Raw genomic sequence first — 25,797 nt, 5'->3', positions numbered from 1 at the left:
GCTTCTTCCAAGGCTAACATTTTGTTAGAAAAGATTATCCTTCCCTGGGTAATCTCTAATCCCCTTCCCTGGGTAGTCCTTCACAGTGACCCGGGAACCCACTTTACTGGTCTGGTACTTCGACTAGTCTGTACTGTTTGGCCGGCTTTACACTCTCACTGTCTTACCATCCCCAATCCACAGGGTTACTCGAATGCACTAATCGCACTATTAAAACCCGACTGGCAAAACTTACAGAGACTCTCCAACTACCGTGGCCAAAAGCATTGCCGTTTATCCTTCTCAATCTCAGACCACTCCCTTTGGAACTCATAAACTCTCACCCCTGAGACAGTCACCAGACCTCGGATGCACCTGAGACCCGCCTCTTTTCACCCACTGCTGGTAAACGGAGGCACACTTCAATATTATAGAGGCCTGATTGCGTCTGTTGAAAGTAGTCATGCCCTGGAAGAGCGATCTGTTCACAGCACGCTCCCGGGAGACGAAGAGCTTAAGCATCGCACCTGCAGCCCGGAGACTTAGTTGGAAAAGACCCGTAAGGACCCCCTTCACCCTCACTGGAAAGGCCCGAACCAGGCACTGCTAACCCACCCTTGTGCTGTCAAACTCCGAGGAATAGACCCCTGGATTCAGGTGACTCATGCCTGAATGAAGCTGCGCACCGACTGGGGACCTGAAAGTAAAGATTTCCCCGAATTGAAGAAGACGACATCTGACCAGATATCAGAACCGGGCCTGTTAGGTTTCAAATTCACACTAGTCTCTCTCTTTCATCTGGACTATTAACTGACTCCGGATCCTTATCCAAATTCATGGTCTAAATTTGTAACCTACAGGCTGTATTATTGACAAACATTTAGTTTCAAATGAATAAGTCTTTGATAACCCAACACTGTCAATCAACTATACTTCAATTGTAATAAATAAATTAAAAGTCCTTGAAATTTTGCTATGTGGGGGAAAATTTATCAGCTACGGCTTCATGTTTATTCCTGCACTGTGCCTTCTCAAAGTGCTTACTTCTTTCTGTGTTGACTGTTCCCTTGCTGTATTCACTATTCTAAGACACAGACTTTAGATGGGAAATTCCTGAGAGATCTCCCTCCTACCCCTCCTTGTTACTTGAATGTGACCTCAAGAGGTTTCCAATCTGTGCACTCGCCCTTCCACGAGGGACACGGTACCCAGGAAAGGTCCTCCCTGGCAATGATGGACAAAAAGTCACTGAATCCATAAAAAACTGATCTTTTTGTTGCTGTTGTTGTTGCGGTACGCAGGCCTCTCACTGCTGTGGCCTCTCCCGTTGCGGAGCACAGGCTCCGGACGCGCAGGCTCAGCGGCCATGGCTCACAGGCCCAGCCGCTCCGCGGCACGTGGGATCCTCCCGGACCGGGGCACGAACCCGTGTCCCCTGCATCAGCAGGCGGACCCCCAACCACTGCGCCACCAGGGAAGCCCAAAAAACTGATTTTTGATAAGCAATGCTTTCAGAGAAAAATCTTGATCAAAAAGGAGAAACGTGGAAATTAATAAACAGAAACCTTATTTAACAGGAGGCCAGAAGGGGGAGCGCCCACGGCCTACCGTGCAGCCTCAATTGCAGGCCCAACCGGAAGATTACTACTTACTACCCAGCAGGAGAAAGGAAGATTTTCTCCCCGCCCAGCAACAGCCCAGCCAATGAGAGACTATCACAGTTCAGCCAATGAAAAGCCACCACACTGCGAACTCCGAACTCCGTTTCCTCCAACTGACACTTTGTTTAGAACAGCCCCTCCCAACCCCGCCTTCTCCTCTATAAAAGAGTTTCTGCTCCCTTGTTCTCTGCACTTGCTTGTGGTTCACCTTAGACTGCTTGTCCTGAATTCCAGTTCTTTACTGTTCCCGAATAAACCCATATTGCTGGTAAAGTAACTGGCTGTTTTATTATTTTAGATCAACAGCTCATGTGAGCATCTTTACAACAGCTCTACCAAGTCTTTGTCAGATAATTTCAACACCTGTGTCTTCTCATCCTTGGTACCTGCTGGTCAAGCTCTTCATGGTTCTGCAAGTGCCACAGTTCTTCTGGTTTCTAGTACTTTGAATTCCACTCTGAGACGGGGGTCTTGCCTCCATCCTATGGAGAATGCTGGGGTTTTAGCTGCGCCCCCAGTGGTGGGTCTGGGAACGGGCTGGCCCACTGTTGAGGGCGCTGGTTGGGTCAGGTCCACACAGGCCTGGGAGCAGGTCCAGGGGCTCATAAACACCTTTGCAGGTGGTTTTCCTGACCTTTCCAGGTCCCTAGTTCCCAGCCCCTTCCAGGGTCTCCCTTCCTGGCCCTTGAGCCATGTCCAATGAATACAGCATGTGTAGTCCACGACTGCCTTCCTGGGGTCCCCAGAAAGACCCTGGCCCTGTCTGGGTGACAGCTGCATGGGGTGGGACCAGCAGGAGGGTGCCTCCACAGTGGCTTTGATGCTCTCCCTCCTAATCCTGGTCTCTGGAGATCCCTCCCTGGGAATTCAAGTGCGACTCTCTTCCCCCCACGCAGACCTCCTAAAGGAGCTGTAGGCACAACGTGTCCCTTCCGGATAGTAGGGCAAACAGTGGATCTGAGTTTCATCCTAATGGTGATGGAAGGTTCTAGACAAGGCAGATGTGCCCTGAGTCTGTCCTCCCCAGGGTGGGGTCTGTCCCTCTAGGGCACACATCCAGGGCAGGGGGTAATGGGGGGTGGCTGTTTGGGGTTGAGGGGGTGAGCCTGGCCACGTAGGCTGGGGCATGCACACTGCAAGGCTTGGAGAGAGCAGCACAGGTAGACAGGGCAGGCCGGGGCCACCTCTGTCCGCGTTGTCACCAGGACATGAGGACTGGACATCAGACATTATAAAGGCGTGTGTGTCACGGTGGGTGAGCGGAACACACCTCATCACTGTGAGCTTGACCTCATCAGTTTAAACAGAGTATTCGGGCCTCTTGCAGGCCCAACCATACTTCTCCCTCAACAAGCCTTTAAACAATCTGCCTCTTCCAGGATAGCCGTCCACATGATCTGGCCTTGCCCCAGTTAATGGCGTGAACTGTGGGACATGGACATCCATGCAGAAGGCCCCAGTGGGAGGTGCTGGTTCAGTGTTTACCAGTTATATTTTAAGAGCTATTCCCAGACTGTTTTCTAATAAGGCTACGGCAATTCACATGATCTCCTCCCCACACAGTCACCAGCACAGGGTGACTCATACCCTTTAAATTTTTGCCAAACAAACAGGCAGCAAGCACCTCTTCCCCTTCACTGGCTTTTCATCGGCCGCTTGACTTTCTCCTCTGCGAGTTGTCAGTTCAGCCCTTTACCCACTTTTCTCTGCTGGCTTTTGTCTCTTTCTTGTCAATACATCAAAACTCCTCACATGCTAAGGACCTTAAGCCTTTTCCTCGCGCACTAGTCGCCAATACTCCTCCCCCAGCCCTCGCTGGCTGCTGCCGCGGGTTCCCAGCTGCCTGGGTGTGCGGGGAAGGTCGCAGAGACCTGAGCGTGCCCCGCCCCCACCCAGCCTGCCTCCGGGTCGGCCACCCCTCCCCTCGGTTTTGTTCTTTTCCCAAAACGCCTTCCTCATTTGTACTGGGCTTCATGTCTTTTCTCCAACACGCTGGTTGGTGCTTATGGGGTGTGAGGGAAGGAACCTTGTGAACCAGATGCAAGACCTCAAGCCTCCCACGGGCGGACCTCACCAGCCCTTACCCACAGCAGCTGACCCAGAAGACTGCGGGGCAAGCCCACTTGCTTCCGCAGCCCCAGTCCCTCGACTACAGGGTCCCCCGTCAGAGTCTGGGGGAGGGGCAGGGGCACGCGACAAAGCTTCTGGCAGCCCCGGGGTCAGGCCTGCAGGTCACACGGTAATCGTGCCTTCGAAGCACACAGTGAGAGCAGCTGGGTCACGCCGGGAGCTATCCTCGTGGCCTGCGTGGGCTTTCTTCCGGACATGAATTCTCCTGGCAGCACCCCCTGATGCCAGGCTGCCAGCCTCCAGGCCCCAGCCCTCACCCACGCCATCCCCTGGCAGCCCCCCGCCCTCCCCAGCCCTTGGTGGCCCTGGATGCACCCATCTGGCACCTGCTGATCTGCCCACAGGCAACTGGACCAGGAGCCACCAGGGTAGCCAAGCCTGGCTGGACCCCAAAGCACCTTGGCCACTGGAGGGGAGGGTGGTGGCAATGGGCACATCTGGGGATGACTAAGGCTAGTGATGGCCAGCTGGTCCTGTGGTCACCTCCTAGCCACCTCCTAGCTTGGCCACACTGCTGACCACATGCAGAGAATGGCCTGAGGGAAGGAATGGCCCTCCGCTCTGTGCCCGGGAGTGGGGCAGAGGCTGCAGGAGGAGGGTGTCTCTGCCCTCATCTCCCGACCTCACCTGGCTCCTCTGCAGGACCACATCCTGCAGCCGTGTCAAGGACCTGCTCTTTCCCCAGACGCTTCCCCGGAGCCCTGGGAGCCCCGTCCCCAGACCTCTCGCAGAGTGTGCCCTTGGCAGGGCAGGCCTAGCCGCTCCAGCCCCCTTGCTCCAGGCCAGGATGTGCAGGCAGCCACCACAGCAACAACCTCAGACCAGCGGGCCCAGAATCTTCTGGGCCCAGGGAGGCAGTGGACGGTGGGTGCTGAGAGAGGAGACCCACGCGGCAGCCGCAGCAGAGAATCAGATTTAATGGTCACTCTAAGGAAAGTCGTACATTTTTCAGCCCCTGCCCCCCCTTGGCTGGGGGCACAGCCAGGTGTCTCAGACCAGGCTCTGCAAAGGGGGGCCAGCCCCCGAGCCCCAGCTATGTACAAGAGAGCCCACCCACTGGGCCACGGGCCAGGCTTCGAGCCCACAGCACACCGGCCACCCAGCTCTCAGGCCCCGGCTGCAGGGTCCAGGCCCCTACGTGGAGTGCAGCAGGGTTCTCACCCACCAGGACCCAGCCCCAGCAGGCCCCGCCGAGACCCCAGGGCTCTGCACTAGGAGAGGCCTTCAGAACTCGGCCGCCAAAAGCTGAGCTGGACAGCAGCAGGGAGCTGCGCGGGCCTGGGAGGCCGGGGAGCAGGCAGGGCCCGCTCTGAAAGAAAGGAAGGTGTGCCCCCCAGCTGCTGCCCAGGCACCCCTGCCAAGCCGGCGCGGCCGAGGCCAGGTAAGCGGGGTGGCGAGAGCAGCGCGAGCACAGACGATCAGGGACTCGGCCAGGGACGGAGCCAGGCCGGGCAGGCGGGCCGCCCTGGTGCTGGTGATCAGATACGGCAGGGCTGGGGCGCTGGGGCAGACAAGGTCCTGAACACACGCTGAGCCGGGTGGTCTACGCCGTTACTAGTAACGTAGCACTTAACTAGTTAACCAGTGATGCTGCTTCCCTCTGAATCGTCTCAGGGGTTGTAGAAAATTGCACTTATTTCTATGACCCTGCACAGGAACCGCCCCAGAGCTGCGGCCTCCAGCCGAGGCCTAGACCCGGTCAACATCCACCGGCCGCGGTGGCTCCTCCCAGGCGCGGGGGCTGGGACCTCTTTGACCCGTGATGCCTTGAGGAGCAGACCCCTGGGAGGGAACCTGAGCGACGTCTGAGGGTGCCCTGAAGTGGCCGTGAAGACCAGGACCCACACGGTACTGGGCAGCACACAGCGGCCCAGCCCCCGTCGCTGGTCCGAGGAAGCGGCCGGGTGGTGGACCCGCCCCTCACAGAACGTCCTCAAAGTCCAGCAGCTTCGAGTGCTGGCGGCTTTTCCACAGGCGGTACAGCCGGAAGTCAAAGTAGGTCTCGATCATCTGCTTCCCTGAGGCAGGAGGGGCGAGGCCGGGGCTCAGGCCACCGCCCCCGGGAACCCACCCCACAACTGGGGACCAGCCCGGCAAACTCACCTTGGGCTGACAGCTCCAGGGGGGACTCGAAGGTGACCCTGTAAGGGGTCATGAGAGTCCTGAGGTTCTGGAACAGCTGAAAAGAGGGGGTGGGCCATGAGCTCAGGGCAGGGGAAGAGAGAAGGATGAGGAGAATGGGGGGTGGGGGACAGGACGCCCCCAGCTGGTTAGGCCCAGGCATGGGGGTTTCTCTGGGAGGAGAAGGGAAAGGGAATCTGGAGAGAAATGGGGGTTCTACCAACCCTTCACAGGTCTGGGGTCTGGGCCCCATACCTTCTCCCCGTTGGGGTTCCCCAGGACGTAGCAGCCCATGACGTGGATGACGTTCGGCTCTGGGTTCACTTTGCTCATCAAGTGGCTCAACCGTTTCCAGAAGCTGGCGGGGGAGGGGTGGTCACAGGTGGCCTCCAGCCCGACCCCCAGGTGTGAGGGGGCATCACAGGAGGCACTGCGGGGACACGGTGCCCCAGCAGGTGCTGCATCCAGCCCCCCAGCCTCCCAGCTCCCCCCAGCTCACTGGATCATGTCCTCTTCCTTCTCCACTTTGGCAAAGGTGGCCACCTTGTTCTTGAGCAAGTACAGGTGTCCTGGGCCGCCCTGTGAGAGACTGCAGTTAGCAGACGGGGCCGCGCACCGGTGTCCAACCACCGCTGCCCTCAACACGTGCAGATGCAAACGTGCATGCCCAGGGAGGTGGCACCCTCCACCCCCCACCCCTGGGCAGGAAGGGCTGAGCCCTACCTGGCAGAAAATCAGCATCTTCCAGATTTTGGCCCCCTTGTGGTAGACGTTCAGCTTCTTCTCTATCTCCTCTGCAGGAGGCAGAGGTGTGAGTGCCGCCCCCAGCAGCCCCAAGACCAGAGGGCGGGGGGGCAGAGTACTTACCCAGAATGTCCTCGAAGGTGGCATGCTCGTGGTCCTGGGACAGATGGAAGCCAGCCCCACGTCAGAGCCCTTCTCAGGCAGCACCCCCCACCCAACACCGCGATGGGGGCTGGGCAGGCACTCACGTAGAGGATGGGAATGATGGAGGGGTCGTCCCTGCGGAGGATGGTGGGGATGTACTCAGCTTTGGGCACTTTAGAGGAGATGAGCTGGGAACAACAAGGGGGCCACTCAGTGCCCTGGCCGCCTGGGAGCCAGTGGGCAGCAGGAGCCCCCCTGAGACCCCCTCCCCACTGCTGAGCAGCCTGCAACAGCTGTGTGGGGCCTCACCATGACCTTGGGTGGCACGAAGCCCTCAGTGTCACAGGCTACAGCCTCCAGGCCCCTCTCCGTCTCCCAGTCCAGGTCCTCAAAGGCCTCACCCAAGGTGCAATGCGAGCTCTGCAGGTCACTACCTGTAGGGCAGGATGTGCCACGGGCCTGAGAGTCAGCTGCAGCGCCTCCTGTCCCGGCTGCAACCCCCAGAGGTGCGTGGAGGCCAGAGCCAGCAAGCCCTGTCCCAGAGGGTCCTCCAGGTCAGGGGGAAACCCAGGGTGGGTGAGAGCCAAGCTGAGGACCCCAGCAGCCTGGCAAGGCTGGCGGCTGGAAGGCGGTGGACCCTGGTGTAGGCCAGTGGGAGCCGGAGGGCAAGGGTCAGCTCCAGCCAGGCGTGCCTGTCGCCTGGGCCAAGGAGGAGTCTGGCACTGCTCCTCAGGCTTCGGGCATGAGGGCGGCACCAGGCCAGGGCAGCCAGCGAGCCGCAGCCCTTAAGTTACCCCTGCCCAGAAAATCGGAGGTGCCAGGGCGCCCCCCCGAGTCTGGTAAACTGAGGCTCAGCAAAGGCGCAGAAGCCTAGCTGCTCCCCCGGGGTGGGAGCGCAAGACTGGGGGCCTAGGGGAGCCTCTGGGAGAGATGCGCTGGCCTGCGCCGCCGGGCACCTACTGTCTCGGGAGTCGTGGGAGGTGTCGGCTTTCATGGGGGTGGGGTCGCTCCAGGACCGGCTGAAGCTCCGCTCGCGCCGCTCGGCGAACGCTGCAGCGAAAGCAGAACCCGTTAGGGGCGGGGCCTGCAGCCACAAGAGGTGGACAGGGACAGGGGCTGGCTGGGGAGGACGTGGGGACCGTGAGGGGGTCCGGAGAGCGGAGGACGCCACTGCGGCGGGAGGGGCGGGAGTGGGGAGTGCGGACGGTCGACGGCGGACAAGGACAGTGCTAGGTGGACATGGGCGGAGTCTGAGTGCAGGGGCGGGGCCCTGTCCTGGGGCGGAGCCTGGGAGTGGGAAGGTGCCCGCCCGCGGGGCTGCAGCGGGGCCTGGGGACGCGGGCCTTTGGGGCGCAGAGAGCAGCACGCAAAGCCCCAGCCGGCCAAGGACAGCGCGCCCCCGCCCGCCCGCCCGCCCGCGCCGCTCCCGGGCCTTACTCTGGGCCTTCACCCGCCGGCTGCCGACCATGCGCAGGTGTTTGCGGAAGTTCCTGGGGGCGGAAGCACCGGGGGCTGGTGAGGGCCGCGAGGGTGGCGCCCCGTCCCACGCGCTCCCCTCCCCACTGCTTGCTGGCCACCGTCCCAACATTGCCCCTTGCCGTGAGGGATGCCCTCCCGGCGCCCCCAGCTCTCCCACAGGCAAATCCCACCCAGTCCCTCTCCTCCTGAGACTCCTCCCGGGCTCCCCCTTTGCTGCCAGTACAAAGGCACGATAAGCCAGCCTCCTCCTGCAGCCCCACCCCCTCCCAGGACAGCTCCCTCGGCGACCCTGTGCACTCGGGTCTCCCACCTTCGCTGCCCACGCTTCCCTTCTCTCCTTGCGCCCAGGTACTCTGAACCCCGAGAGCCTCCCGCCCCCCGTGGTCAAGGGCTCCTGCTTCCTGCGCACGGTGGCCAGGGCAGCACAACTGTCCCCAAGCGGGAGGTGGGTTAGGGGCTGGCAGCTGCCCCCTCCCCTGCCGCTGTGTCCCTGGGCCACCTCAGAAGCAGGTCTCCTTCACTCCAAACTTTGTGCCCTGCCAAAGCCCAACTTCCAAGATGGACAGACAAGCTTCCTGGACACATCTCTGAGGTGGGTGGGGTTTAGGGAGCGTAAGCCTGGCTGCTGACCCCACTGCTCCGGGCTTCAAGGGCCAGAAAAAGGCACAGGGGGGCCAGCTGGCTGCAGTTCAGCTGTCACTGTACCCCCAAAACACAGGCCTAGGGGCTCAGGCCACTTGACCTTTCCTGCCTGCCGCGTCCCCAGAGCAGGGCCAGGCCAGTGTTCGCCACCGCCCTTCCCCCATCAGGTCTGCTGAGCTGGGTGGGCCCAGGCTAGACCAGGACAGACAAGAGACGGACCCTGGTGGCGAGTGGCTGGCAGGCCCTACCTCTGGATTACAGACGCGGAATCATTCTCCCGTTTCCGGCGCTTCCTCTCCGCGTAGCCCCTGAACACCCTGGGAAACCACCACGAGTCAGCACTGCCCTTGGCCGCAGGCAAGAGGGACAGAGACTTGGGGACAGAGGCTCGAGCACAGGGCCCAGCGGGGCATCCAGGGCGCTGGGCCAGGCAGAAGGTCCTGGCCTGCCTCGCCCTGTCCTCGGCCCAGTTCCGCAGGCCCTGCTGTAGCCTTGGCGCTCGCTGGGACCCAGCACGCCCTCATGGTCAAGGCCCAGGTCCCTGGCCTGCCCCAACCTACTTGGGGGTGGGAGAGTCCCCCAGGGACAACCGCCATGCCCTCAGGCTCGAGGTCCACACGGTACTTACGAGATGCTAGAGTCGAGGCGGGAAGGGGCAGCGTGAGAGAGAAGACACAGTGAGCAGAGACCCTCAGACCCCCAACCGCCCTTCAGTTAGTTCCTTTCTTGTCATTGACCTGGAGGATCCCTCACAGGCACACAGGCACCAGCAGGGTGCCGGCTATGCCGCAGGCCAGCCCTTGCAAGGGCAGCAGACGCGGAAGTCACCATGGCCCAGGCCACCAGATGCTGTGACCTTGTCAGGCCGCACAGAGGCCTGACTGTGCCCTGCCGACCCTGGGTCCAGCAGCGAAGGTAGCGGCCCCCATCCGGCCCAAGGGCGGTGGTGCGCTCCCCAGGGTAGCACACGCAGGAGGAAGCTTCTGGTATCGGGGACACTGCAGCAGAGTCCCTCCCTGAAAGGAAGCCCTGACAGAACACCCAGCTGTGCGAAGGTCAAGAGCACGCCCCCAGGGGACTAAGTTGTGATCGCTTGCAACACACGAAACACAAGTGGGCCGCTGTTTGGGGCGTGCGTGAAGGCGGAGCTGGGTGACACAGGGCAGCGAACCACCTCTGCTGGTGGCTGTATCAGCTGCAGCCCCCAGCCAGGTCCCCGCAGGACAGGATGGACGGACTGGAGGGACTGAGGGACAGGGCAGTGGGGAAGGGGTGGGGCGGGGGAGGGGCAGCGGGAGTTCAGAGCAGCCAGGCCTGCCTTCCTTCAGGCTGACACATTCAGGCAGAGCTGGCGGTACACGGCACACGGGGCTGCTCAGAAGCAGCCACGCAGGTGGGCTCAGGACGGGAGAAGGTCCGGCAGTAATTCCTGAGCACCAGGAAGGCGGCGCCCGGCCTGGGCCCGGGCACACATCAGACGGGACTCACGCTTGCATAGTTGTGGTTGCTGTCTGGAAACTGAAGAGGTTTTCCTTGGGGAACCAGGTACGGATGGGGATGTCATCTGGAAAAGACCAAAGGAGCAGTGACTAGGCTGGCTCAGGGGTTCCCGAAGCCTTTACCCCCACCTGTCGGGGAAGGGGATGCTTCTGCCACAGACGGTGGAGGAGAAGCGCCAGGGCTCCCCAGCCGCCTCCCAGGTCGGGAGGCCGGCGCAGGGCCAGCAGGCTTGGGTGTCCGCTCAGCTCTTCAAGGCACAACAGCTCAGCGGCTTGGTGACGCTTGTCTTTGCTTGGCTCTCCCTCTGCTCCCCACAGCTGATGAGTGTTCTTTTGAGAGCACAGCCTGCCTCCAGGGTGCCCAGGGAAAGGATTGATTTTGTCTCCATTTAAGCAGGAGGGGAAGGGCAGGGACAAATGGCTGCAGCCTCTCCTTGGGGTCTCCAGGGCCTTCTCTGCGGCCCACTCTGGCGTCCACTTGGTTGGACCTCCCCTCTCCCAGACCCTTCTCGGAGGGCGAGGTGGAGACCGCCCCTTCCCAGGGCCCCTACAGCCACTAGACAGAGTGGGTCGCTCTACTCTCTTCCCTGACCCCCGTCCCAGCCCCTGGCCTGGGTGCATCAGAGGAACATGAGGTCGTGGAGGTGAACTGCCCACACCCCAGGCCTGTGCCCTGAGGCCCAGCTGGGTTGCTGATCTGGAGGCCCAAGAGGTGCCCTGAGAGGACGTGCCAGGTCTGCTAGGTAGAATTCTGCTCTCAGGAGATGACAACCTCAGAGCCAGGAAGCGTGGGGCCACGTGAATGTCCCAGGGAGGCCTCTTGCCGACAGCAGGCCTCCGGGGCTCCGCAGCCACCGGCACAGCTCGACCATCCTGGGGCGAGCCCCACTAGCTGGCTGGGCCCCGGCAATCATGCGCCTCCCTTGGTGAGTGGGCCCCAGGGCAGGGACTGTTCCCCAGGACTCCCTGGAGGCAGCCCGATCTTCCCGTTCAGCCAGGTTTTCTACCTGCTCAACCCTTAAGACCCTCCCAGGCCCCCTCCTCGGGGAAGCACTCCTCCGGTGACTTGGTGCTGGCAAGGCTAAAGCCAACCATGAGGCCTGAGGTGGGGCACGGGATGTGGCGGCAGGTCGCCACCTGCAGGCCGTGACCTGGGCACCCTGCTCTGCCCAAGCCTCACAGTGCTCGCTGCTGGCTGGCCGACCCCAGCACCAGCATCCTGCCTGAAGCTGCCCCCAGCGAGCCCCCTCACCAGACACACGGTCAACGCTGTACATCCTCTCCAGCTTCTTGCGGCGGCTGGCGGCCTCAGGCAGAGGCGGTTGGTCCAGCCCAAAGGCCTGAGGGGAAGGACTGGGGGCGAGCTGGGCACATCCAGGACATTCCCTGGAGCCCTGGCGGCTGCCCGCCCAGCTCTGGCAGGGTCTGCTGACGTCCTCACGACTGCCGCCCGGGCTGGTGCGCAGGGGCTGGCTATGGTGGCGGGGGTGCCGCTCCCGCTGCTGCCGCCCCTTCACCACAGCCAGCTCGATGGCCTCGGTCTCCGGGCCGGGAAGCAGGGCCGGCTCCCCGGAGATGGTATACACACGGGGCTGGGGGCCCTCGCCGGCCGGCTTCCCACTGACGGCCTCCTCCGGGAGGCTGTCCTCATAGCGGCCGTTGGAAATGAGGGAGAGGCGGCGCTTGTTCTGGGGGGCAGGCTGCATCTCGGGGGACCCGTCGTGGCCAGAGTAGGCGTCAGCCAGCAGGTGGTCTGGGGGAGAGGCACCAGGTGAGCTTGCAGCCTGCTGGCCCTGCCCTCCCAGTCTCCGGGTGTTCTGAAGGCAGGGAATGAATACCCAGCGGGTGCCTGGCCCGCTGAACGAACCGTGGGCCCTGATGACTTCAGAAGAGGTATTTCTGAGCTGCGCACTCCCCCTAGAGGTTCACGTCTCACGCCTATCGGGGCCCCAAGCCCCTCTTACGTGCGTGTGGGCGACAGGCTGTGCTACCTGTGGGTGATGGGGGGGGGCCAGAAACAAGCAGGCCACCTCCCAGCCTGCCACCACGCCCATGTGCCCAGTGCCAACTTCTCCCCTCCTCCCTACCAGCTGGCCCCCAGAGACAGTGGTGCCAGTCCTGGGGGTGCCAGGAGGCCTGTTGCCATGCCAACAGCCCAAGCTGGGTGGGTGCCGTGGTGATGAGTGACTCGGAGCTCCTCCTGGGGCTCTGGGCCAGGCGGGGCAGGGGACGTGAGGAAGCCAGCCCAGCAGGGCACTAGCTGCCTGCTCACGCCCCACAGTAAGCACGGGCTGGGCCTGACCTGGACAGGAGACAGCATCCTCTCGCCTAGGATGGGGGGCTGTGGGTGGACCCCGTCCCGGCACTGCCTCACGTGCCCTTACCTGCACCGTTTCGATTCTCGGGGTGACTCTGGGACAGGTACTCGCCAAACGCTCGGGCTGCTCTGAGGGGTGGACAGCGGGGTGCGCCGTCAGTGCACACCACCCACCCTGGCGTCCCCACCCCACCCAGGTCCTCGGCGCCAGCAAGGGAGGGCTCAGGGGTCACCCCCAGCAAGCACTCCCATCCCACCTCAGAATGCCCAGGGCTGGCAGGTCGCAGTTCGGGGACCCTTGGGTGTCGGTGCACCTTGGCCAGACCTGGGCCCAGGTCTGCTTTCCATCCAGCCCCTGCCACCCAGTGTGTGTGAGGGTCGTGAGGTCGTGCAGCTCGCCCACCGCAGCCTCAGGGAAGGGAACCGCACGGAGGTGGGGGCGGGGCGCCGGCTGCGATCACGCTGCGGGGGCGGGGGCGGCGCTGGCCCCGGCGATCGGTCCGCCGCACTCACCGCACTTTGGCCGCCACCGAGGACATGGCCTCGCTCCGCAGCGCCCTCCTCCGGGAGGCGACGGCGCCCATGGTCGAGGCGGCGGCGCATCCCCAGGCCTCAGAGCGCGCCCCGCGCCCGTCGCCTCCGTCGGGGGAGCCGCGCCGCGCCGGAGATCGGGCTCGGGTTCGGGCTCAGGCTTGGGCTCGGGTTCGGTTTCCGCATGGCCGCGCCGATCACTCCGCGCGCTCCGCCGCACCGAACAGCACTGCCAGGCCCGGGGGTGGCGCTCCGCCCACCGCGACGTCAGGGAAGGGGCGGGGCTCGGCGGGGCCGCCCCCGTTACGTCAGGGCTGGGGCCGGGCCGTCCACAGCCAAAGCAGGGCGAGGAAGGCTCCGCCCACCGTAACGTCAGAGCCGGGCGGGGCCCAGAAGAGACTACGCTGAAGCCTCGCCCACCACACCGGCAGTAGGTGGGGGGGCGGGGGGCCAGGGGGCCGGGTTGGGCGGCAGGGGGCGGGACCAACCATCTCTCCGCCCTCTCAAAGCTGCCTCTGGAGCTGGGAAACTGAGGCCTGCGCTCCCCCGACCTCAGGGTCCTGGGCCCTCCGGTCAAGGGTCTCCCTGCTCTCGCAGACCCATGTGCCCTGCTCCGAGACCTGCAGGGATCGTGGACTCCAAAGTCATAGAGCTGACAGGTCTCCTTTTTTGTACAAAAGGACCCCCCTGGCGCTATTTAATGATCTGAAAAGTAAGGTGTGGGCATCATCTTAGGGAAGACTCTTGTGTGTACAGAACGGAAACAATGCCTGAGAGCTCGGGAGGGCCTCATCCTTGGTTTGGGGGGATCCCAGCTGCACCCCAGACCTTGGGTGTCCTGCCTGCCTGGCTTGGGGTCCTGGGGTCCCCGCATGGTGACCACTCCGCCCTGCAGCCTCAGGACTGTGGGGCTGCCCATCTTGGTGCTGCCCCCTTCCCGGGGGACCTCGGCACAGGGACCACATGTCCCACACAATCAGATCTACCTTTATTGACAGGCTAAGCAGAAGCATCAGGGGCTCTGACATCTCAGAGGCCTCAGGGGGCCCGCAGGGGCCGACACAGCCCCCCAGGACTGCTGTGTGTGCAGGGGATGCCAGGACCCAGTGCCCCACCAGGAGCGGCCGGCGCAGAGAGACCCCAGACACTCCAACACCGGCCGGCAGGGCCCTGGGCCCCAGCAGGGTCTCCCTGGCAGGCTGGGGAAGAGCTGCAGGAGCTGCGCCAGCTGGTTCTCTGAAACCCACCCACAGGAGCTGCTGGCTGCAGGGTGCATCAGAGCAGAGACCTCTACCCATCTTGGTCAGAGGGCCGGGGGGACGAGGAGTCCTGGGATGGTTCAGGGGAAGCCAGACGGGAGTGCCGATGCCAAAGCGAGGGCTTGTCCTCCTGGAAGCAAACCGCACACACGGTCAAGGTCAAGGTGGGGGCAAGCCAGGAGGGCAGCAGGGAGGGAGCAGCTGGCCTGCTTTGGAGCCCTTGGAGCTGGCAGCTCAGCTGGGGAGCACAGGGTGTCCGGGCAGCTCACTGAGTCGGAGCCCAGGTCGGCTGGGGCTGCCCAGCAGCACCTCCTTGTATTCGGTCTGGTGGTCAGACTCATCTGGGCAGAGAGCAGGGCCATGCAGGTATCCTCTTGAGAGCAGGGGCAGGGGCCGGCATGGGTCCCCATATGCAGCCTACCAGGGCCAGGGGCTGCTAGAGGGAGCCTGGTGGCCAGGGTGGCTTATTGAGAGTGTCAAGGGCCAGGAGGGACATTGCCACTACCGTCCTCAGCTGTGTGGGCATATGGCCCGGGGTCCAACTCACCATCTGCTGCAGCCACCTCGGCAGGCTCGATACGTGATGCGATCTCAGTGAGGTCCATGAAGGAGGCGCTGGGGCAGGTGAGCACGTTGGGGGCAGAGGCGAAGGAGACATCTGGCGAAGCCCCTGACCGCAGCCGGCCCCACCCTCTCTATGACCCTCTGTGGTCCTAGCCCTGGAATGCGGGTGGGGCACGGATGACAGGCAGAGTCCTGAGCAGCCCCCCACCCACAGTGACATCCTCTCCCACGTAAGCACTTCAAGGGTGGAGAGTCAAAGGGGGGCAGAGGCCAAGAGACAGCCCCCAGGGCCACTGCCCTTGCCCTTGCCTTCTGGCCCCTGGGGCGGGGCAGGGGAACCTGCAGGCCTGAGCAGTTGAGAGGGTGTGCCAACGTGCTGCTGGCTGCAGGGAGCCCTGCCTCTCTTTTGGACTGGGCAGCAGAGGACGGGTCACAGGAGTGGGAGAGGAAGGAGGGGTGCCAACTCAGGCACTCATATCGCACGCCTTCACCTTGCTCGTCCCCTACCGATCCTGCAGCATCTTCTCCAGCATGCCACTGCGACCCCAGATGTCAAACACTGTTCGGCCGTGCTGGTACCCCACCTCCTGCACACACACCGGGAACCCCGTGATCGGGACGCGAGAGCAGGGAGGCCTGGGAGGGGCAGCCGGCCTGGACACTCACACAGATCTCGTCGAACTTGCTGAAGTCCAGGGTGCCGTAGCTGTTGGGGGGGGGGGCGCAGGTCCTCACAGTAGTCGCTGCTCTTCACCATCTCCAGCTGCCGGACGCAGCACACGTAGGCCAGGCGCGTCTGGATCTCCACCATGTTCAACACCTGCCATGTCACAGCCCTTGAGTGTGGCTCTCCTGTCCCTGCGTGGCCCCTGGCCTCCATCTGGGCACAGCCACTGAGTCTCCTGCCCTGGCCCTTCCTTCCCCTTCCCTCCCCCCAAGGGGAGGCAATTTCTACTAGGCCTGGGGGAAGGCTGGGCACCCAGCCAGGGGTCCTGGGGTGTGTGGAGCCTTTAGGCCTGGCTCCTTTCCCAGAGCTGGTCCCAGGCGGGCAGGGATGGTGAGTGACCGACCACCACCCTCCTGGACCCAGAGCCTGGAAGGTGCACCCCCTCCCTGCCCATCTCAGGGTCTCAGGGACACAGGCGCCAGGATGTGGGGAGGAGCAGCTGGGGTAGGCAGGGCTGGGCCCCCACCTTGACCTTCGTGGCCAAGGGATTCCAGCGCTTCCACAGCAGCCACCACCTGGAGAGCGCATCCCCGTAGTTGGTGAGGTCTGTCTCATCCCGGCTGCCCATGTCGATGGCAATCACCACCTTTGCCCCCATTGACCTGGCCACATCTGCTGGGGAGGAAGTGGCCTGGTCACCAATGGGGACAGGTATGCAGAGCCCCAGGCGGGAGCCTGGCTGGGGTGATGGGTCAGAGCTGGGGGAAGTTGGGGTGGAGCCAGGGCTGGGGGCAGAGCCTGCCTGAGAGGCGCTGAGAGTAGGGGGATGGGGGTGAGGGTTTGGAGGGTGGGGAGGGCCTCCTCTCCACCCTCACACCTGGGCCTGCGGAGGGGGTCGGCCAAGCGCACAGAGCTGTCCAACAGGTGACAGGTGTGCCCCAGGAGGGGCCTTGCCCACAGCAGACCCGACACCTGCAGGCTGTTAGTTCTGACTGTGGGCACAGACGGGCCCTAATTGCGGCCGGCCCCTCTACCTGGCCTGGTTCTGAGCACTGCTGAGCCGACAAATAGAGCCATCTGCTGGGAGCACGCAGCGCCGAGCGTGCGCACGCCCGTAACCCCCAGCGCGCAGGAGCGGTGGGGCTGAGGCGGGGCCGGGTGGCCGCCCCCCATCCGCCACAGTACCTGGGAGGTTGTTGATGGAGCCCCCGTCCATCAGCAGGTGTCCATCTTTGGGGTCGCAGAGCGGGGGCATGTAGCCCGACAGGGACATGCTGGCATGCACGTACCTCCACAGTGAGCCTGGGAGGGGGTCCAGAGGGATCGGGGGAGAGGAAAGGAGCCTTTCGCTGCCCAGGGTGAGTTCCTGCCCTGGACCCTCGGCTCAGAGCCTCGCCGACATGGGTCCTGAGCCCTGCACGTCTGGCCTCCGGCGGAGAGCACCAGGCCCGGGCAGATGACACCCTTCCTGGACATCCTCCCCCTCAGACGGAGCCCAGGGGGGCCGGGCTTGCTCTGGGCCTGCCCACATCTCCCCTTGCTGTGAGCTTCTGCCAGCCCTGCCACCCCACTCACTTCTAAGCAGACACATTTCAAGGGGCTCCCAAAACACTCTGGCCTGGAGAAGGGCCTCAGCCGCCCACCCACAGATGGGCTCTCTCCTCAGCATTCTGCTCCGACCCACACGCAGCTGTGACCCACGTGGGCCCTCAGTCTGCCCCTCTGCCCCCGTCCCATCTCTACCTCTCCCTGTGCACCCTTCAGCCTTTGGGCCCAGAGCAGTCATCTCTGTTCACATCTCCCCGAGCCTCTTGCCTCCTCTGGGAGATCCTGGGGCTTCCCTGGGCCTGGCCTGGAACTGGCCCCTTAACGCCCCTCCCCGCTGGGGAGCCTGCACCCCGGGAGGAGGTGCTCACCATCTGTGTGGACCCTCATGGCAGAGGCTGTGATGTCCGTGGTGATGGTGAAGTAGGGGACCCACAGGTCCTGTGAGGGGAACGGGACTCAGAGGGACCACCCCCGGCTGCCAGCCCTCGACCCTGTGGGCCCAGGGTGTCCAGGCCCAGGCAGGCTGAGGCCGTGGGCTCTGCTGGGGGGTGCACCTCCATCTGCCTGTCCTTGAAGACACTGCAGATGCTTCTGCTGAAGCCAGCCCCCGAGAACACGAACACAGAGGGGATGGGGTAGGTCAGGTCCAGCATGGTCTTTACCATCGACATCACATCCTGGGGGGTGGCACTCGGGGGCACGTGTGAGGCCTCTGCAGAGGAGAAGGGGCTCACCCCTGCCTCCCTCTCCGGGCACCAGCAGCAGGCGACCCCGAGGGAACACCAAGAGCCTGCGTCAGGAGAAGGGAGCAGGGACCTGGGCACTCACGTGCGCTTTCTGCGAATAGAAGCCTGTGGGGAGCAAACACTGTGGCCTGAATGGCAGGGCCTGGAGGTCCCAGAGGAACGCCTGCTGACCCCAGGCAGGCCTGGCCAGCTGGGTCCTCACCGCCCGCTCAGCGGGGACGGCTCAAGGCTCACTGGGACAAGGCCCATCCAGGACCAGGGCCAGCTGAGCGTCCACCACTGCCCCTCCGGGCTGGCCTGGGCTTGGCCTTCACACTCCACCGCAGCAGACGCTCCACCCCTCTGATCCTGGGAAGCAGCAGCCCTACCACGGGCCCTCACTGCCAAAGCCCCGTGATCTCTGGTAGGACCGATGCCCATCCTTCCTCAGTGAGGACCTGTGAGCACAGGGCACAGGCCCAAGAATGCCTGACTCCTCAGGGGTCAGGGATGGAGAGGAAGGGTCCTCCTTGCCTCTGTGTGGACAGACGCTGGGACGGGCTGTAAGTGGGCGTGGGCCCCCAGCTGGGGGTGAGTCACGCGCCCCCAGCCGCTCTCACTGAGACTCGTGGACGAGCAGAAGGCACACACGTGCCCCTGGAGGACAGGGAACCAGGACAGCCTGGGACATCCCTGGTGTCCTCTGCGGGCAGCAAGGCCCTCACTCCCGAGGAGGCCCTTGCCCAGCACCGCAGCCACCCCACCGTGCCCCCTCCACGTGCCAACAGGTGGGACCACAGAGCAGCCTGGCGTGTCCATCCCCCATGGCCCACAGGGTGGCTGCCCAGTGGGCTCCCTTGGCCCAGCGCAAACTCAGGGTGGCAGGACATGATGCCCGAAGCCCCCTGGCTGTTCCCACACCCGTGGGAGAGCTCTGCCCGACCTGCACGCAGACCCTTGCTGAGGCTAGAGCACCGTCCCCCGCGGCCACTGCCCTCGGAGGCTGTCCTTAGTGACCGGAGCCGAGCAGCCCGCAGCCCCCAGGGAGACTGGGCGCCTTGGGGATCTGTGGATCGGGCAGATGGCCTGCTCTGAGAGCTTCTGCTCAGAGGAGGCCCATCTTTTCTTTTAAAAATGAGAATGCCAACACTTCTGAGCCCACTCTTGGTTTCAGCCAGGGCTCCATTCTGCTCCACAAAAAACGAGCAGAGCCCTGAGAAGGGCAGGCTGCAGCCCGCCTGCCCGGGTGGGTCCCCAGATCCTGGACTGTCCCCTGGCGTCCGTTCACCGCAGGGCCAACTGTACCAACGACGTATATTTGTTACTTTCTGTGTCCCTGATGCTCTGGCATTTGGGGTCCCGCACACCGGGGGAGAGAGACAGACCTGGGCTCACCCAGCCCTTCCAGAGCCCACACCCGACTACCTGTGTCTAACGCACACCCCAAGCCTGAATCACCCAGGGCCAGGTGCCAGGCAGCTATGCCCAGAAACCCGCCGAATTATTCGAACGGGCAGATCTTAAGCTGTGTGCCCTGCCCCGCCTTGCCCTTCCCACAGAAACCCCAATAAGGGCCCCGACCTAGGCCTTGCCCCCTGCCTGCCTACCGGCACTGGTGCCCCCATGGCCCTGTGGGGTGGGTGTGGAAATGCGGGGAACTGTGGGTGCACTAACCTCTCCTCAGTCACCTTTACAACTCAAGACCAGGCATGAACCAGAGCCCATCCCAAAACACTGACGCCCTTGCTTCTCTGTGCCCTCCCTGCCCCAACAAGCCATGCTCTGAGGCCAGAGCCCTGCAGAGCCACGTCCGTCTCGATGCCCTCCTGCGTCCCCGGCCCTGCAGGGCCCCTCACCTCAGCCCACTGCTTGGCCCGGATCCGTATCTGGCTGTAGTTCCACTCCTCAGAGCACAGGGCGCCTGTGAAGGCCCTGGTGGACGTCCGAGCACGTGCGCAGGGATGCCGCCCTCTGTCAGGGCCCGGATGATGCCCACCTGGGCACAGCCTCTACGCCAACAGGAGGATGGAGCAGGCAGTCAGCGCCGCCGGGCCGCCAGGACCCCGGGGACGGCCGTCCCGTTCCACCCCACCCCTCGGTGCCTGAGTCCTGCACACGCCACAGGGAGAGGGGCAAAGATGCCAACTCAGAGAGGGAGTGGGACGCTCTCGAGAGGCAGCCAGCACTCAGCCTCCTCCACCCGCTGGCGTCTGGGAGGCTGTGAAGCCGAAACAACCGGCTTTGAACAGACTTGGGCGGGTGGGGAGGCAGGTGGAGGCCCCCAGCGCAGCCCCCAGGGCCGGACGAGCCACCACCGGAAAGCAGCGGGGGCTGAGACCACTCTGGCCACTGTTCGTGTGTGATGTCCGCCACACAACCAGAAATAGCATGTGTGAGCGGAAGAGAGCGTGTGACTGTAGCCAGGAGGAGGGACAGACAGTGGAAGTGGACAGAGGCAACACCCAAGTTCTAGAACTGATGACTGACATTGAGCATCGGGTTCAAGGAGCGTTCTAAATGCTGAGCGTAAATTAAAAAAAAAAATCCTACATTGTTGAAAACTCAAGATGAAGAAAACTTTAGACCAGGCTGAGAACAAAAAGGCACGTTGCCTCCAAAGGGTCAGCACACACAAAGCTGACCTCCCCTGCCCCGCGCTGGCTGCTGAGGCCACGGACTTACCATCTGGCCCTTCACAGACAATGCCTGCTGGCCCGTAAGTTAGGAAAGAAAGAACAGTTTAAATCAAAAGAGTAAAATTAAGGAAATAATAAAGAGCAGAAGTTAATGAACCAGAAGACAAACACACTATAGAGAGGATCCCCGAAAGGACGAATTCAGGTACGACTGGTCCATAAAAGTAAAAGGCGGGGGACAGAGGGAGGCGGACAGGGTCGGGGAGTGGAGGGGGAGGGAGAAAGGGACAGAGACGGAGAGGGAGAGAAAGAGGGAGGAGGAGGGAGACAGAAGGTCTTAATAACCAATATCAGGACTGAGAAAGGGAACATCTGGACAGATGCTCCAATTAAGAAGGTAAGAAGCTAGTGTGAGCTTCATGCCGTAAGTAGGAAAAATCAGATAAAATGGACACATCCCTAGACCAACATAACCTACCAGACCTGACACTAGAAGTAGAAAACCTGAAGAGTTCAATAACCATCAAAACAACTGAATCTTTAATTTTCAAATCCTCACAAAATTTCATGTCCGGATGGTTTTACTAGTGAACTGTACTAAACATCTAAGGAAAACCAACACAAGCCACCTGGAACCTTCCAGAGAACAGGGAAAGCAGCAGCACCTTCCAATTCAGTTTTGAATTTTGGAACCTGCCTACATTTCAAGAAAGGACAAGCACGGCCCACCTTGCTCAGACCCAAGGGGTCAGGTGACACAGAAACAGGGCCACATGCCACAGGCAGATGAGTCCATCCCAAGAAGGTGATGTTTGATGTTACTTTAAAATCACTCAGTGTGATTCACCATATTAACAGGATAAAGGAGCAGAATCACACAATCTGACAGACCCATTAAAAAAAAACACCCGTGATAAAAACTCGGCAAACTAAGAATAGAAGGAAACTTCCTCAGTCTGATAAAGGGCATCTACAAAACCCAAGAAACGAGCTGGCAGCGATGGCACTTAGCGCTTAAAGGGAATGCTTTCCCCAACACTCACCACCTCTGCTCAGCTCTGCGCTGGAAGCTCTAACCAGTGCAACAGGCAAGAAAAAGAAACAAAGGCATTTAGGTATTTTGGAAAGAAAGAGGAAATACTGTCTTTATTCTCAGAAGAAGAAAATGTAAAAAAACTACAAAAAAAGGTACTGGAAGAAGTGAATTTAGCAAGGTTGTAAGTCATGACATTAATTTACAAATATCATTTGTATTTCTACATAGTGGCAACAAACAATTTAAAATGAAATTTAAAACATACCATTTAGGGCTTCCCTGGTGGCGCAGTGGTTAAGAATCCACCTGCCAATGCAGGGGATACCGGTTCGAGCCCCGGTCCGGGAAGATCCCACATGCCGCAGAGCAACTAAGCCCGTGCGCCACAACTACTGAGCCTGCACTCTAGAGCCCGCGAGCCACAACTACTGAGTCCACGATCCACAACTACTGAGCCCGCGTGCCACAAATACTGAAGCCCGCGTGCCTAGAGCCCGTGCTCTGCAACAAGAGAGGCCACCACAATGAGAAGCCCGCACACCGCAATGAAGAGTGGCCCCCGCTCGCTGCAACTAGAGAAAGCCCGTGCCCAGCAGTGAAGACCCAACGCAGCCAAAATAAATAAATTTATTTAAAAAAAAAACATACCATTTACAATAGCAAAAAAACCCATAAAATACTTAGCTGACTCTAAAATTTACACAGAAATGCAGGGGACCTAGGACAATCCAAACAACTTCAAGAAAAAGAATTTGAAGGAATTACACTGCCTGATGCTTTCCCATAAAGCTAGAGTAACAAAGACAGTGTAGTGGTGTGGCTGGGACAGAACACATGCCTCCGTGCAGCTCACACCTGCGCAGGTGTTTGGTGCTTCACTCAGACGCCTCAGCAGCTCAGCAGGGAGGGAAAGTCTTCAACTAGGCAACCATGTAGAATACCCTCACCTCACACCCCGCCACTCACAGGAAACAATTGTGGGTGGACTGCAGGCCCAGATGTACAAGCTTTGAGAAGATGTAGCCTAGGCAAGAGCCCCCAGAGCACCAGAAATTAAAAAACTGTAAAAAACTGGGAAATCACACTTCATCAGAGTTAAAACGTGCTCATCAAAAAACGCCATTACATGCCATTACAACAAAAACAAAAGTCAAAGACTGAAGAGAATATTAGTAATAAACATATCTGGTAAAAGACTTGTATTCAGGGACTTCCCTGGTGGCACAGTGGTTAAGAATCCGCCTGCCAATGCAGGGGACACAAGTTCGAGTCCTGGTCCGGGAAGATCCCACATGCCGTGGAGCAACTAAGCCCGTGCACCACAACTACTGAGCCCATGTGCCACAACTACTGAAACCCGCGCGCCTAGAGCCCGTGCTCTGCAACAAGAGAAGCCACCTCAAGGAGAAGCCCGCGCACCGCAACAAAGAGTAGCCCCCGCTCACCACAACTAGAGAAAGCCCGCGCGCAGCAACGAAGACCCAACGCGGCCAAAAATAAAATTAATTAATTTAAAAAAACAAAGTTAAAAAAAGACTCGTATTCAGAGTATATAAATAACTCCTCTAACTAAATAGTAGAGGGCGAGCCACCTGTGAGAGAGGCGCGTGGAACTTGATGACCAACAGGCACCTGGAACCCGAGTCCAGGGATGCAGATCAGACTCACGGTGAGGCACGGCCCCCCACCAGGGGCGTGGCCACGACTTCCATCCCGGACGATACCAAGGGGCGTGGCCACGACTTCCACCCCAGACGATACCAAGGGACGTGGCCACGACTTCCATCCCCGACGATACCAAGGGGTGTGGCCACAACTTACATCCCGGACAATACGATACCAAGGGCGACAGAGATGTGGGCAGCCCGAACTCTCAAAACTGCCAGTGGGGGTGTAAAACTGTTCAACTACCCCGTGGACAGGTAATTCCACTCCTAGGTATTAGCCCAAGAGAAGAGCACATATGTGCACAGGAAAGATCTGTACAAGAATGCTTGTAGCCGTTTTGTGCACAGTAACCAAACCCAGAAAATAACCCAAGTGTCTGTTGACAGGAGGAGGACTACAGGGGCCCACAGGGGCCCATGCGGCGACGCCACGGGTGCGGTCAGCGCACACAGACAGCCTCAGAGACACGGAGTTCACGGGACCGAGCCGACACAGGCCGGCACGGAACGGAACGGAAAACCGAGCAAGCAAGCATTATTATTCTCAGAGAAGTTCAAACTGCACTACTAGAACAAACAGAAAAAAACTGAGGAAAGCACTCAGACATTAGAAACATCTTAGCAAAAAAAGATCGATTAGAAGATACATCTGAGAAAAATCACCCAGAAAGTAGAACAAAAAGACAAAGATGGAAACTTGGGAGAGAAAAGAAAAGATGGGAGCATGAGAGGATGAGGGGTCGTCTGCACTGTGCTCCAGAAGAGGGAGCAGGGAGCAGGGGTGCGGGCCTTAGCCAACGCTCCGAGGGTTGGAGGTGATGAATTTCCGAATTTGAAAGGGCCCACTGGGAGTCTGCCCAGCCTAACACACCCAGGCACATCCTCAAGTACTTCCAGAAACACAAGAGTGAAGAGAGTCTCCTACAGGATCCAGAAGCAACAGGCTTCGTGAAGAACACGACACTGAACTTCAGAGCAGCAATACTGGAAGCTAAAAAGATGATGGGACCACACCGTAAAGTTCTCAGGGAAAAGTATTTCCATCTAGAGTTCGTAACCAAACTGTCATGCGAGTGTGAGAGCAGAGTGAGGGAACTTTCTGCTAAGTGTGGCGTTGAAACTCTTCCCTCCCATGCAGCTTCTCTTAAGGAAACTTCTAGAGTATGAACTCTACCAAAATCAGGAATGTATCAAGAAAGGGGAAGACATGGTATCCAGAAGTGGAGCTGGACACAGGAGAGAGACAAAGGCAGTTCCCAGGATCATGGTGAAGGGAAACTCCAAGGCAACATCCCAGAGGCATGACTGGGGAGCAACCAGCAGAGCTGAGAGGAGGCCGCTCCAGAGTGAGTTCAGCAGCGATGACTTGGTGGTCTGAGCACACTGAGGGGGGCTGCGTCTCCAGCAGCATCTGCGGTGGGCTACTGAGCAATTATTACTCTGAGGAGGGAGACACTGGCGTATATACAGCAGGATAAGGCTTAGCTCCAAAGACCCATCTTGCTGCAAGGCAAACAGTGAGCAATGGCTGACTAGGGCGGGGACCACACCGGGATCCCGTGCTGAGGAGGAGGATAGACGGAGGATACGAGACACAGACACACAAACAGACTTTGACCCTGTGCATATATGGGGGCGGTTAGGAACTTAATCATCTAAAACTGAAAAAAATGAAAAAACAGATAAACAACAGGGTCCTACTGCATAGCACAGGGCACTATATTCAATACCCTGTAATAATCCATAATGGAAAAGAATATGAAAAACAACATATGTACACTATATACACACACAGACACATACACACATGCACACGCACACACACGCATGCACGCGCACACACACGCACACACATAAAACTGAATCACTTTCCCATGCACCTAAAACCAATACAACATTGTAAATCAACTATGCTTCAATAAAAAAAAAAAACGTAAATGAGGAAACAGCTGAAGAAAAGTTGGAAGTGACTGTCTGTGGGATATTGTCTGTGGGATATCTCTGGATTTGTTGGTGGGGCAGAGGACTGCTGTGTGTTATACAAATACCATACGGCCTTACAGAATGGCCACATGGCTTTTAAACTAAGTATTACTTTAACTAAATTTTCATTAAAAACGCTGCTGCAAGCCAGCTGCTCCAGGGCACCTCACTGTCCCAGCCCCGCAGAAAGCAGGCTGAGTGCTACCCCCATCCCGGCAACTTTGGGTAAATCACCCGAGTTTCTAGGCCCACTGGCTCAGCTTTCAGGTAAAAACACGGCACTACACGATGCCCCCAAATAAACGAGCAGGGTACTCATTACTTCACCACCCAGGCCAGGCCGCACTCAGGGGGCCAGGGCCAACACGTGCAGGCGTTCCACCCTGGCCGCTGCCTGCGGACCGCGGGATCCCTCCCCTGCAGCGCAGCCCTCGGAGAGAGGCCACAACGTGCGCTGAAGGCACA

General features: G+C 60.3%; 2 protein-coding genes across 14 annotated transcripts in view; both read right to left on the bottom strand.

The window, feature by feature from the left end:
* Positions 1-14,081, bottom strand: part of LOC132523189 (NMDA receptor synaptonuclear signaling and neuronal migration factor) — a 40,916-nt gene extending 26,835 nt beyond the window's left edge. For 4 of the 13 annotated variants that reach the window (XR_009541426.1, XM_060153805.1, XM_060153808.1 and 1 more), the window contains exons 1-14: positions 13,230-14,081; positions 12,784-12,845; positions 11,652-12,152; positions 10,389-10,464; positions 9,149-9,217; positions 8,217-8,269; positions 7,740-7,829; positions 7,089-7,213; positions 6,884-6,967; positions 6,759-6,792; positions 6,615-6,685; positions 6,391-6,470; positions 6,147-6,249; positions 5,874-5,949 (exon numbers count right to left, since the gene is read on the bottom strand). Coding sequence is in view for 12 of the 13 variants with exons in the window: in XM_060153805.1 (XP_060009788.1) it covers positions 5,874-5,949; positions 6,147-6,249; positions 6,391-6,470; positions 6,615-6,685; positions 6,759-6,792; positions 6,884-6,967; positions 7,089-7,213; positions 7,740-7,829; positions 8,217-8,269; positions 9,149-9,217; positions 10,389-10,464; positions 11,652-12,152; positions 12,784-12,845; positions 13,230-13,300 (1,495 nt within the window). In the remaining variant the exon portion in view is untranslated. Of the gene's footprint in view, positions 1-4,667; positions 5,789-5,873; positions 5,950-6,146; positions 6,250-6,390; positions 6,471-6,614; positions 6,686-6,758; positions 6,793-6,883; positions 6,968-7,088; positions 7,214-7,739; positions 7,830-8,216; positions 8,270-9,148; positions 9,218-9,528; positions 10,361-10,388; positions 10,465-11,651; positions 12,153-12,266; positions 12,391-12,783; positions 12,846-13,229 lie in introns of those variants that run through there. The other 9 variants (XM_060153809.1, XM_060153815.1, XM_060153818.1 and 6 more) reach the window with 9 other exon arrangements.
* A 137-nt stretch (positions 14,082-14,218) lies between these two features.
* The window catches only part of PNPLA7 (patatin like phospholipase domain containing 7), a 32,081-nt gene continuing 20,502 nt past the window's right edge, over positions 14,219-25,797 (bottom strand). The window contains 13 exon segments of the mRNA XM_060153657.1: positions 14,219-14,636; positions 14,776-14,797; positions 14,799-14,847; positions 15,054-15,138; positions 15,547-15,657; positions 15,737-15,790; positions 15,792-15,890; positions 16,264-16,409; positions 16,923-17,039; positions 17,654-17,723; positions 17,840-17,962; positions 19,867-19,952; positions 19,955-20,026. Coding sequence (XP_060009640.1) covers positions 14,538-14,636; positions 14,776-14,797; positions 14,799-14,847; positions 15,054-15,138; positions 15,547-15,657; positions 15,737-15,790; positions 15,792-15,890; positions 16,264-16,409; positions 16,923-17,039; positions 17,654-17,723; positions 17,840-17,962; positions 19,867-19,952; positions 19,955-20,026 — 1,133 coding nt within the window. The 3' untranslated portion in view covers positions 14,219-14,537.

The sequence above is a fragment of the Lagenorhynchus albirostris genome, chromosome 7 (genome assembly GCF_949774975.1).
Source record: "Lagenorhynchus albirostris chromosome 7, mLagAlb1.1, whole genome shotgun sequence".
NCBI lineage: Eukaryota > Metazoa > Chordata > Mammalia > Artiodactyla > Delphinidae > Lagenorhynchus > Lagenorhynchus albirostris.
Note: the sequence above shows the minus strand (reverse complement) of the source record. Positions and strands in the feature narration are given on the sequence as shown.